At 36.1% G+C, this 13,783-nt stretch overlaps 1 protein-coding gene across 1 annotated transcript; it reads right to left on the reverse strand.

Annotated features, from left to right (window-relative positions):
- Positions 1-3,778: 3,778 nt before the first annotated feature.
- Positions 3,779-12,028, reverse strand: Smp_163220 (hypothetical protein; the record flags this gene model as incomplete). The annotated part of the gene is made up of 5 exons (XM_018793038.1): positions 3,779-4,446; positions 5,888-6,013; positions 7,328-7,508; positions 8,818-8,945; positions 12,013-12,028. 5 exons carry the CDS (start codon positions 12,026-12,028, stop codon positions 4,064-4,066), a joined length of 834 nt encoding a protein of 277 aa, XP_018647591.1. The 3' UTR covers positions 3,779-4,063.
- Between the last annotated feature and the right edge of the window lie 1,755 nt (positions 12,029-13,783).

Raw genomic sequence — 13,783 nt, forward strand, 5'->3', positions numbered from 1 at the left:
CTATCATTGGTGGGTGCATAACATTGGATAACGTTCATTGTGATCCCTTGTTTCTTTGTTCTGAATGTTGCTTTGATTATCCTGGGTCCATGAGATTCCCATACTACAAGTGCATTTCGTGCTTCTTTGGACAGCATTGGAGCAACGCCCTGAGTGTGTGGAGCATTCTTCCCTTCGTGACCGGAGTACAGCAGCATCTCTCCTGTACCTAGCCTTTGTTGTCCAGTTTGTGTCCAATGGGTTTCGCTGATTCCGAGTACTGCCAAGTTGTATCTCCTCATTTCCATTGCTATTTGGCTGGTCTTTCCTGTCTCCTACATTGTCCGGACGTTCCATGTACCTATAAAGAGTGTTGCTCTGGTTGTTAGAAGGTGTATCGGTCTCGTGACTTCCGAAGAATTTCGGCTTTCATCATGAGACGTCATAATTATTCCTTCAACTCTCAGGGCAGAGTTTAAATGGTTTGAATTATTTTTTCTGGTTAGCTTTTTTTTAAGCGAGTTAGCTTTTCTACGGGATGGGGTCGCTAACCCCATGCCCAACCCTCCTCCTTTACCCGGGCTTGGGACCGGCAGTAACTCTAGAAGAGCTACAGGCGGAGTTTCACTTTCACTACCACATATCAAAATTATGTTAATTCTGATCTGCCGAGAGACATTAAGAACAGTCGTTGATTCATAATGAGTAATATAAAAGTAATTCCCCAAATTCAATATTAGTGTATACGCATAATTAAAGTTAGCCAACGTAAAGACAACAACCACACTAGTCTACATTCAATCCATGAAAAAGATCAGTCATAAAGAATTCGTTTGTATTGGTTGTTAAAATCTTTCCATCAAAGTTTAGGACTGATATTATTCAGACTTTTTCGTCATATGTACATTATGTGCGTATTGCCTTGATATTGTTCTAAGCAGTGGAATCCATGAACCGTGTTTCATCCTATTTAAGGCTTGTTGGCTAATTGTATCCGCATCACAGAGTGAACATGCACTGTGGTATGATGAAACGTGGGTCCACGATTCTACTTTCACCCATCATTCATCCCTTCTCATAGTCATAAACAATATTATTCGATAAGAAAGAATCCAACTATTACATATAACAGAAGCCATAGGAATACATATCAAAAAGTCCAGCCTTCCCGTACAGAAAAAGTACACACATTTGAATCTACCCTGGCCTTCTATTTAGACATCACTACATGTTTAAGATTTTTCTTTCTCCTCTATTAAAATCTTCCGAACCTCGATCACATTAACATTTTCATTTCTAATTCTAGTCTTATATAATCTGTTTATAAATCATATTATCTAATTTCCACTGCACCCGTCCTTACTTACTTACGCCTGTTACTCCCAATGGAGCATAGGCCGAAAGTAATTAACTGGTTCGCGTTTTTTTAGCGAGCTGGTTTTCTAAGGGATGAGTTCGCTAACCCCATGCCCAATCCTACTCCTTTATCCGGGCTTGGGACTGGCAGTAGCCCCCGGAGGAGCTACAGGCGGAGTTACTGCACCTAGCCTATCAATTACTAATCATTAATTTCACAGATAACGAAAAACGCATTTACATCCAATTTTAATTATGTAACTATTTGTATTAATCAACTGATTATGAAAATTTGTTTTGGTTTTAATTTTTCCAAACGTTATGCAACTAACTGATTATCGTTTTTCTGAATTGACTAATCACCATCTTATTGGTATAGACTTTCTACTAACTTATAAAACACATACATATTATGGAAAAAGAAGGATCCTGAAATACAATACAAAGAGCGCCAACCCAATCATACTTGATGGAGAAACTCTAGAAAAGATGGAAAATTCCACGTATCTGGGTAGCATCATTAATGAACATAGAGGATCCGATGCAGATGTAAAGTCAAGAATTGGTAACGTAAGGACATCATTCCTACAATTGAAGAACATTTCAAAATCAAAACAACTGTCAACGAATATCAGAATCATCAATACGAATGTTAAAACAGTTCTACTGAGTGAAGCTCGAACTTGGAGAACTACAAAAAAATGGTAGAAGTATTTATAAACAATTGTCTACTCAGGATACCTAATATCCGTTGGGAGGATACCATCAACAACAAGCTTCAGTGGGAGAGAGCGAACCAACTTGTAGGTGAAGAAAAGGCGATGGAAGTGGATAGAACATACATTATGGAAATCATCAAGTCGCATTACATGGCAAGCGCTAACATGAAATCCTGAAGGAAAACAGAAAAAAGATCAATGCCTAGATAATTGGAAGCCGACATGTAAGTGATGGATAGCTAATAGAAAGGATTGTTCAAGACAAATTTCAATGAAGAATGGCGACCAAATGCCCTGGTACGACCGAGAGTGGGGAGAGTCCGATCTCCCTCTCCAAATGCCCTCACATGGCCACACGTATATAGCCTGTGCCAGGAAAGTCCTACTCACTGCCTTCTCACAGTGGCATTACTGTTGTTTACGAAACTGAGAGGATGGAAAGCGAATGTCCGGCGACTTAACCGGGTTGGTGGACACGGAGGGTCCATCTAAAGGAGTTGGAAAACCCTGATTTCAAACCAATGATGCACATGGGCTCCAGGATCTTGGAGGAACAAATGGCGTATGAATCAATCGTTGGTCACCGGATACCATGGGACTGCATCTCTTTACTATGCACCACTGCCTTGTGGATCAGACCTTTAGGTCAAAGGCTCCGGGTGTGGCCCCCTAAGAAAACCACCTGCTTCGGTTTGGGAAACCGGGCAGTATCACAGCCCTCACACAAATCAAATGAGATTCGTGTGGCGCAGATATATATCTAGTGCCCCTTTGTACCAATATTTATATGTTTAAATAAATAAATAAAAATAAATCAATGAAGAATGCTGGTAAGTGACCTACGCTCCTCCATGAGGGATAATAATCGTAAGTAAGAGCCTTGATGAAGAACTAATTGAAAAGAAATATTTCTTGACGTAAAATTTGCTTTTTTTAAATGTTTCAATGGTAATATTTAACAAAAATCTCGAATAGAACTCAAGATCACATTAATTACAATGATCATGGGGATAATATTCGATACAATAATAGTAATGATAATGTTTCCATATAGTTTCAATGAATGAAAGTAAGTGTCTAAATGATTACATAATCATTAGGAATGATTAAAAATACAAAAGTAACATAAAAACAAGTTTACCTTAAAATTTTTTTAAAAAAAGAAAAAAATACACATTAACATTAAGTTTTGTAAATCATTTTATCAATATTAAAGATAAAAGGGGGAAAATGTACATTAATGAATTAGAGAATGCTGGTCGGTGGCCTGTGATCCATTGGGAGTAACAGGCGTAAGTAAGTAAGTAAGTAAGTAAGTAAGTAAAGTAGAGTACAATAAAAAACAAACAAACAAACAAACAAGAAAACCAAGCTCTGATTTGATAATTTTAAATAAATTGAGCATTGGGTAGATTGTTATAAATAAATAAAAATATATTTGTAATATCCCAATGAGTAGAAAAATTGGATTTTCTGATGTTTCGTCACTCAGTGTAAGCTACTTCTTCAGAGAATAAATAACCACATTAACATTAATCCAAGTTTAAATAGTACAACGGGACAACACGAATATTAGGATTGATCACCTAATATTCGTGCGTTGTTCCGTTGTACTACTTAAACTTGGACTAATTTTGGTCTGGTTATTTATCCTCTGAAGAAGTAGCTTACACTGAGTGACGAAACATCAGAAAATCTCATTTTTTTCTACTCATTGAGATATTACAAATATAGATTAATTTATTTAAAACAAGAAAACCGGTTAAATGAGAATACAATTGAAATGTATCATTATGATCATCATCATCATCATCATCATCATTTCTATAGTCACCATGGTTTATATTAAAATAGGAAAGAACAAGATTAAAAGTAATACAGATATATTCCATCATGTATTTGTACATACAAAAGACTGTATATATATATATATATATCTTATATTGATAATAATTATGAATCAATTAGGAAGTAATCATTGCAATCATCCTTATTATGATTATTACTATTTAATTAATAGATGAGTAATTATTCCATGATTTTGTACGAACAATAGATGTTTTCTTTAATAACTGTTCATGTTCTTGATCAATAGATGATGGACAATTAGAATGACTGAATATCCCGCTAAATCTATGATTATGATCAATATTATCATTATTATGATCATCATTGTCATCATTATCATCATCATCATCATCATCATAATCACTAGAATCAAAAGTATCTGTATGATCAAGTGAATATGGTTCAGAGAATTCACTTCTATCTGGTATATCCTCTTCTCTAATTATTATTGAATCCATAGAATTTGGACAACATGGTAATAAAGTTATATCTAATACACGATTATGAATTAATGTACCAATAATGAGTAAGGCAAAACCATCGACTAAAATTTAAAAAAATAAAAAAAATAATTTTACAAAAATTAATGACAAGTATAAAACTTGTATTCTATTATGCAAGTACAGGTTTACGAAATGGAAACATATTTTATATGTATGACAGCTAATTATCGAGAATATTGCCACTAATAGAAGTCATCATAATGCTTGTGTATGGATAGAGATGTTGATTGGCTGCCCAGATCGGTGTTCTTTTTAAGAAGTCACTCTCCGAAAGTTTGATATAGATACCTACTTTATAAGGCAGTGGAGTGACAACAGGAAATATTGTCTCATGGTAGCCGGTAGAGTTGCTGACTCTATACCCAACCTTCCTCCTTTACCCGGACTTAGGACCGGAAGTAATCCTAGGAGAGCTACAGGTTAAATTGCGTCAAAAATTGGAGGCAGACAATCAAAAGATTTCACAGGACAGAGTTCGATGAAGAATGTTGATGAGCAGCCTATGCTCCTCCCACAAGGGTTAACGGGCATAAGTAAGTACACAAATGATAATTCATTATGGGTTGGTTACCTTATTCATTTTTGGATTCTGTATACCTTTAATTATTGTGTAGATACTTTTTGATTACCGAAATAAAGATGGAGGATTTTTGGATTTCGTGATTTTTCAGTGTTCAATTCAAAGCTTTCTAATCTTTTACTCAAAAAAAACTCTGGGAGGATATAGGGTTAATGAAAATACTTGCCCATTACATGTTAACATTTTATTTCTCTATTATATTCCTGATTCTTCAAAATCATATGCATTTTCTTCAATGGTATACCTTTTGAAATTACTCATTAGAAGATACATGAATATTGTATCAAAACTCAGAAGTCCTTATCTCGAACCTAAGTGTTTTGAAAGCACATTAAATTTTCGCGAAGAAAACTGTTGTCAGTATAGTTGCAGTATATTTTTCTCCAGTTGCTTACATGTCTACCTTTATTCAATCGCAGTTTTTTAAAACTGCAAATCACCTCATTATAAGCAAAGATGGATAGTGGCTAGCAGTGGAATCCAGGACGCGCGACACTTCGTCCGATTTGGGACTCGTCAACTAGATGCACCTGCATTTCAGAGTTGATGTTCACTCTGGGACTCGAACCCACTACTTTTCGCTTCAAATGCCATCTTTGCTTATAATGCTTGTGAATTAAGGTAATATCGAGGCTATACGCACAGGATGCACATATGCCAATAAGAGACTGACCAGTTGCAGTCCTAAGCATCAAAGGGAAGATTCAAACAAACAATACTAAGTGAATGCAAATCACCTCATTCATAACAAAGATGACAAGATATTTTAACTCTATAACTTTAACGTTTCTAATTCAATACAAGGTTGATGACTGTTGTAGAAAGAATAGTTTATTTATTAATTGATACTATGTACTATGATTAGTATACAAGCAAAGAAAGAAAATTCAAGTATCACTAACTTTCAATAAGACCCCATCCAATATTGAATGGTTCTCCATAGGGCGGACCAATCCCATAGTATAAAATTAAACTGCAAATCCATACCAGTGCAGTACGTAAAGAATCTATCAATGTTCGGTGGATAGCTAAAATATTAGTGAAAATTCATGAGCATCTATAAGAACTTAGTATTAAAAGTATCGTGTAGAGCAGACAGGGGTGAGCCATCAACTTCCACCCTAATCAGATTCCATATGACTTCGTTTAGTGTGACAATTGTATTCCCTGTATAAATTAAGGTGAAGTACATTCAGTGTGTTTTTACAGACAATCAGAAGCGAGTGGGTGGTTCAAGGTCACTGTGTCTATTGCAATACACAATGCTCACGTACGTCTAGTTTACAGCCGATTTCAAGAAGGACGTTATAGTTAAGCGGCTACAACAGATGGGATTACTGAGCAGACACTTTATTTGGGATTTCAGTGTTTAAATGACTGTTGGACATTGTGCAGACTATTGTGACGGTGTTGTATTTCGATGTAACATATGTTGGAGATAAAAGCTTGCTAGAATGAGTACTTTTTTTTAGCTCGATCTCGATTGACACTAAAACATTGTGATAATTGTTACAAACTGCATGATAAAAGCACCAGTAACACTGGCTGCAACGTTTGCAAATGTTACTGAAGCCTTGGTAGTTCAATGGTACAAGTACTGTCGAGATATGTGCAATGAAAATGGCAATCTTGCATCAGTCGTTTGGAGGAATCGTGAGAATTGTAGAAATCGATGAAACGGTCGTTATAAACCGCAAATTCAATAGAGGAAGTGTTAAAGACTAGGTAAGCAGCACTTCCTTAAATATACTTATCATGTCCTTGGTATATAATAGATCGTCTCAAAAGGAACACTTTCAGCGCGGGAGAAAAAGACAAGCTAAAATGATAATATCAATTATACAGGAGTATGAGCAGCAAGATACTATGACATACACGAATCACTGGACAGCATATCGATGTCTATTTAGCCTTGGTTACGTGAGTCATATCATCGTTCACAAGTGACATTTTGTAGACCCTACTAAAGGAGTACACACCAATAATATAGACGCAATGTGATCGAGGCTAAAAACACTTTCGCGACCTTATCATGGCTCAAGAGATCGACTATTATGGAGTCACATGGGTGAGTTCCTGTATTGTATCCAATACAATTTCAGAACTGCAAAGCCTCTTTCTAATCTTGAAAGGTTCTTAAACCATTTTAATTAAATGTATCCGCTCTAACTTTTTAATTCCGTATAATATATTCTTACACTATATCGACTGATTTCTGACTCGCTGAAATTTCTCAACGTTATTCAACACTTGTTCAAAGGTCATTCATAGATTATGGTCTCGCCAATTAAATCTGATTAGAAACTTCATTATTTTTGATCAAATAAACATATCAAACTTACAACTAAGACTTCGAGCAATTGATAGACCACAATAGTTAAATATTGCAATAGAAAATACATATATAATACAATTGCCTAATAGAATATAATTATTTCCAATTTGATAAATTGCATCAATAACATTTTCATATGAACCATTTAAATCATTTCCAGGAATAAAATGAACAGCTGGTAGTACAATCTAAATAATATACAAATGATACAAGATGTATATAGATATAGTTATAATGGTTATGTTTACATAATCACTAATAAGTTGTAACATCTTAAAATACAAAGTCTAACGTGGAAAAATAGTTACAATTCTGTATAATTAACTTAATTAGTTCATTTTATATAGTTGAGATCATGAATCAATTGAAGCTAGACCACAGGCGGCCTGCTTAAACATCTGGGCTACCTGTTCCTGTCATCTATATATCTCAACAAGTTATCTAATATTGTTTGTTTTAATACATTATTATGGCTATTAAGCACACAACCTATTCCGGTGCGTTTTTGAAAACTGTACAACCTTTCGCTGTAAAGGTTACAAAAGGCCTAATCAGAGATGTCGTGTTTGCTGGGAACATGCAGCAAAAAGAATATACATTATTCATATGTCGATTGACTGAACTGCTGACATCCAACTGGCGATCACTGAATGTTTATCATCAGGAGCAACGAAGAAATAAGAAAAGTAAACATGTTGAAATACTTTATGCTGAGAATTCGATTTTGTACCAAATAATATAATATTGAATAAAGCTAATAATAATAAATGAAAAATCTGGAAGTACTGGACGGCCGTTTCATCCTATTGTGACTCCTCAACAGTGCGCATCCACGGAGGAGTATCATATCATTTCAGCATGTTAGAACATTCTTTAATCGGCAAACGTTTGCACACAACTTACCTCGTTCACTGTCGAGAAGTTCGCCACTTTCCTTAAAACTGCCTGAAAGTAATTCGTCTAGATCCGGTACATTATGGCGCTTCAGGAGTTGGAGATTCTTTCTCATAGTTTTGTGGATTAGTTTGGTTGATATCCCTGGACCCTGGAACTACTGATATTTCTATTATTTTAATTTCATTTAATCGAATTCGTATTTTAAAGTTTCCCTCTCCTTTTGATTATTTTTTATACTGCTATGACTGTATTCATAAGTCTTTCTGATATCTCTTTATCTCAGTTCTCCGATACCTTTAACTATATTGACAAAAAAACACTTATCATCTTACTCCATTCACACTACAGCTGATGATTAGCTTATTAATTTCACACGCTTATTTACAAACATACTGTAGGAGTTATATGACCTTTTACTGCCATAAATAGCAGTGGCTTTTTCAATACTATGTTTAGTTCGATATGGAATTCACAACATGTTATTGCTAACGCTATATAACCTGGTATTATAATCTTTCTGTTACATCATAGCGTTTATTTATTGGTCATAGTTCCTCATGGGGGGAACTAAAAATCTAACACAAACAGAAATCAACTTACGCCACACATTAAAATGCATCCAAAGATCCCTTCCATACCAACAGCTTGTAAAGGATGGAAGCCACGTTTTTTTAGAAAAACCTCTTCTACTATCATTTGTGTAGCAGAAGTGAACGCACCGGCTAATACTAGTATCAATCCTAATTTTTAAATAAAATAAAAAATTGGTTTATATAGAGAATAACTTTGCAAAAGTTGTATAAATTATAATTATTATCAGGAGTTTTGTGGAGATTTAGTATTTTCATAGTTGAAAGCGTGAATCAATTGAAGCCAGACCACCATGAAAAACCTGGAGGCACTGGACGGCCGCTTCGTCCTATTGTGGGACTCCTCATCAGTGCGCATCCACAATCCCACACTCGCGAGATTCGAACTCAGGACCAATCAGTCTCGCGCCAGAGCACTTAACCGATAGACCACGGTGTTAATGTCTAACTTCAACGGCCGTCCAGTGCTTCCAGGTTTTCCATTGTGGTCTAGCTCCAATTGACTCACGCTTTCAACTATGATCAATCATAATTGAAAAATAACAACAATAAATCCTACAAACTGGTCGTTTTCAAGTTAATTAAAACTCGATGTCCACAGTGAGAAATATTAAGTCAATGGATGTGATATCGACACCACCTCTGAGACACTACAAAACATAAGATTTATATTCAACATTTTTAATGTTTCTATGACAACTGAACAAGACAATTATGACTTTTAAACATTCATATAAACAAACAGAAATCAGTAGTTATTTTATACTGTTATGGGTATCTCATTGAATGACATTTTCGGACGGTAAAAAAAGAACACAAAGATTTTATTCGTCAGTTAGTCAATGGTCTTTACTTTACTATACATGGGAGAAGTTGTACCGTACAGGAGTTTGATACAATTAAGTCGTTTCCCTCAAATAACCAACATTTGCAACGATAGTGTCTTTTTCTTACAAAAGAAAGGGGTTAGAAAAGGTCAACCCTATAAATGTCACACCTCACCTTACTTTATGGATTTCCGGATTGGGCGATAAGGCCCTCTGGAGTACGAAACTAACACATGAAAAACTTCTTACAAAAAAGCAGTATGTGACTAGCCTTAGACAGTTGTCGCTTGAGCTCTGAAGCCATCCTCATAGGTCTCTAAGCCCACTGATAATTAAGTTTTCATTACAAGTCCCTCAAGAAGTATCCATCCACGATACGGGCATCCGGAAAGTGACGATCGTCCTTATACGTCTAACAACATTCGGGGTCCTTTCGTTCACTTTCGAATTCCTCTATCACCTCAATATTTCTCCTGTCCTGACGAATTACTCTTCCTATTGACTTTATTCCCATGCGTCACTAATGGTAACTATCCGAGTTCACGGGATTTTATTCCTGGTCTTCTGCAGCCACCCTCTAAATTATATGTTGGACTTTTCAATGTTCGAACTAAGTACGACGCCAGGATTCCTTAGCTAAGACTCTAGAATCGTATCCTATCGATTTACGACGTCTTATAAACAGACATACAAAGGCCAAGGACAGTTATTCACTAGACCTCATCTGGTTAATACAGAAAACCGGAGATTCACCCTCTGTGTATTTATGGACTTGACTACTACTTCTCGTGACCAAGCTAGTGTAGACATAGGACTATGTTGAGAACCAGAACAAGCTCTCCAGGTATCGGGGATGTTAACTCTTCAAATACATTTAGAAGGGAATCAATTTTTAAATCCATACATTCATTAACTTTCAGTGCGTTCAATAGTATTGATTCATGTCATATGAAGATAATTTATGGAATTGTAAAAGGTTTCATCGTATCGATCGATTCACTATTATTTTATACACGAGTGATGACTGCTCAGTTGGTAATAATCTTATGGTATGATGTGATCTGTTAGGCTGGTCTATAAACCAAGTATATTTGGAATAAATGATTTGCATAGTGAAAACTGTTATTGGAGTTCTGGATTCAAGTGGAAGGGCTAGGAGGAAAACGAACTAATAAGGACGTTAGGCTGCTCATACCGATCGGAAGTCATTGGTTTAGCACAGTTACTAAGATTGAATAAGTCGTATCTCGAGTGATGAGTAAATCACATGGTAACTGGTCGTGTTTAAAATACACATTAGAAAGCTTCCCACCCTTTTTCAAAAAAGCTAAACGCTTAGATGTACCAATAATAGCAGGTGATTTTAACCCCCAAGTAGGTAGTCTAAACCAAATCGAAAGGCCTCTAATTATGTTTTACAGAGAGCAGATAACGGCGGCTAATGGTCCAATAACGATCAAACAACCGTTCATCTCTAACAAGAAGCAACTCTAAGCATAGGAAAAGACATTGTCACCCCCTAGAATCGACTCACCGAGGGACCCAAATAAGCCACACTGCCATCAGATATCGTTGGGCAGACTTAACAGAAGACTACCGATCATTCTAGAGGAAGTGTTTAGAATCTGACCATGATCTACTGAGAGCACGTGTTTATTTGCATCTTAGTAGGTCAAGAAAATATACAGCAAGAAGACTCGTTAGAGTTCAGCTTAACGACTAAAAAGTCAACAATATGCTTCAGTAACAACAAAGAAGAAACAGTTATTCAACCATATAAGTGATATAGACACCGAGATAGCTTAGCATGATGTTCAAACTGCTGTGAGATTTACCAGTAAATTGAACTAAATGGTTAAGAAATATTACTGGATTTCTGTAGCGTCTATTGATCTGATAACAGTTTGGAAACTCATATCGTCAGGCTCCGAACACGACTAGGAGCAAATGTAGCTTGAATGCAGTGATCCTGAGTAGTAGTGGATAGCTGAAGTAAAATAAACGGAAAAGGTAGATGTAACGGGTAACAGTAGACAACCATTCAGACCTAACGAAGAAACAGTTGTTAGAAATCCGGCTATTAGTGAAATTATCCCGGAAAAAAAGAAAATGATATTCACACTCAGTCTGGGAAGTTAGACTGATGGGGGCAACACTCAAGGGAACAGTTTAACTGGCCTCCAGCTATCCTCAAGTTATCCAGAATCTCCGAACAACCTGTAAATCTAGATTGATAAAAGTGAATTAACCAACAATGTTTGAGTTAAACGCCCACCACTTAAGATTCATTAATCTCAAACTGGTTATTATATTATTACCTTTCTTATTGAACCACCAGCCATAGAATTGCACTAGTTTTCTAAATAAACATGACTAACCCTTCCATTGATTCATTTTTCCATCCTTCTTACGTTGGAGTGCATTTATTGTACCTTTTGTAATTGGCTGTACTATTTTGCATTTTGGTAATATTTGTATTGATTTATGTTCTAGAGACAGATCACAATTGTTTGCTATATACTTAGTTACCTGTTTTGACTAGAACCCTACTGAGACTCTGTGCGACAGTATAGGAGCTTATTCAGGAAACTCATTTGCATGCAAATCAAATCCTACACATCCTGAGCGGGAAGTCGACACAAGCCCATCAAATATTAATGAGGTTGAAAAGGCTATAGGTAACCTCAGGCGGGGGAGAACAGTAGACTATGATAGATTAACGCCGAAGATGTTTGAAGATAGAGGTCCAGTTTTAGCTGCTAAACGGACTGAGATAGTAGCTGGAGCTTGAGAGCATAACATAATTCCATCTTACAGGTCTCGATTGTTGGTCGCCCCATTTCACAAGAAAGGACAAGAATCTTATCGGAACAACCATAATGGAATCAGTTTGATTAACACATTTAAAATGTTAGCCTCAGTAAACACCCAACGCCTAATCAGGACTAGCGAAGAGAAAACCAGGCTGGTTCTAAACTTGAGTGTGGATTCATGGGTCAAACATTCGCCCCTCGTTAAGTTCTGGAATAGAGATATACCTCTTGACGTCTAATCATAGTTGTATTTTTTGAACTTGGGGCAGTATTTGACTTTGCTGATCGAGAGGTTTTATAGCGATGTTTATCATTAAAAGGAGTATCAAAAAATTACATAAACCTTGTACAGGCTCTCTACTCGAACACTACTTGCTGAGCAGCAGTTCGCTTTATGGGTGTGAAATATAGCCATCTGAAAATAGGTGTTCTCGAGTCACTAGTACTAGTGTGCGGTTATGGGTATCTTCAAGACAGTGCTCGTGTATACTGGGACCGCTGAGTGATCACTGCTAAGGTTAGGCATAGGGTACTATGTAAGAATGGCAAGTCGATCGATGAGAGTGAATATTCATCAACTGAGGCGGTTGTGAATTGTGTTACGTGTGCCAAACCTAAATGTGGCATCAGTACATGGGATCACCGCTAATTGAACTGAGTCATAGAAGTAAGTGTAGATTATATGGTTGGGGTCTGTGCGATTATTCTGATCAATGGTTAAAGATTTCGGTTGTCATGGCTCAGAATTTTATTAAATGGCTTGGGTGCATTCACTTTGTCTTTCTTTAAGTCCCAAATCCTGAAGTCTCCTATACTTATATTTCTTTACATATCTAATTTTTACTAATACTAAAATTATTACTTCTAATACTTTGAGATTTATCTTGGTAATTTTATTAGTGTACTGATGTGGCGCAGTAACTTAGACCGATTTACATTTATTGAAACAGCATTAACTGATGCGGACCCGTCATAACAGTTCATCATATGTTTATCAAAGGTCTTATTAGGATTAAACACTGAAATGATTTCTAGTTACATAAAAGATATACAAAATTATAACATCGAAATTAAGTAATGTACCTATTACTGACTGTAAAGTGGTTGTTTTCACTGAATTTCCACTGAATACAGACTTTGAGCCAACAAGAGCCAATCCAAACACAGTGATCGAAATTCCAGTCCACTGAAAGTAACGCAAACGCCGTTTGAGAAAGATAACCTGAAGGAATGGATGTAGTAAGGTGTAACATAGAATTCACGTCTTTAACAATTCGAAACAGGGATAAAAACAAATAGGATTCTAAAAAATACTGTTATGGATACGCAATGATTA

The sequence above is a fragment of the Schistosoma mansoni genome, chromosome 1 (assembly GCF_000237925.1).
Source record: "Schistosoma mansoni strain Puerto Rico chromosome 1, complete genome".
Lineage (NCBI taxonomy): Eukaryota > Metazoa > Platyhelminthes > Trematoda > Strigeidida > Schistosomatidae > Schistosoma > Schistosoma mansoni.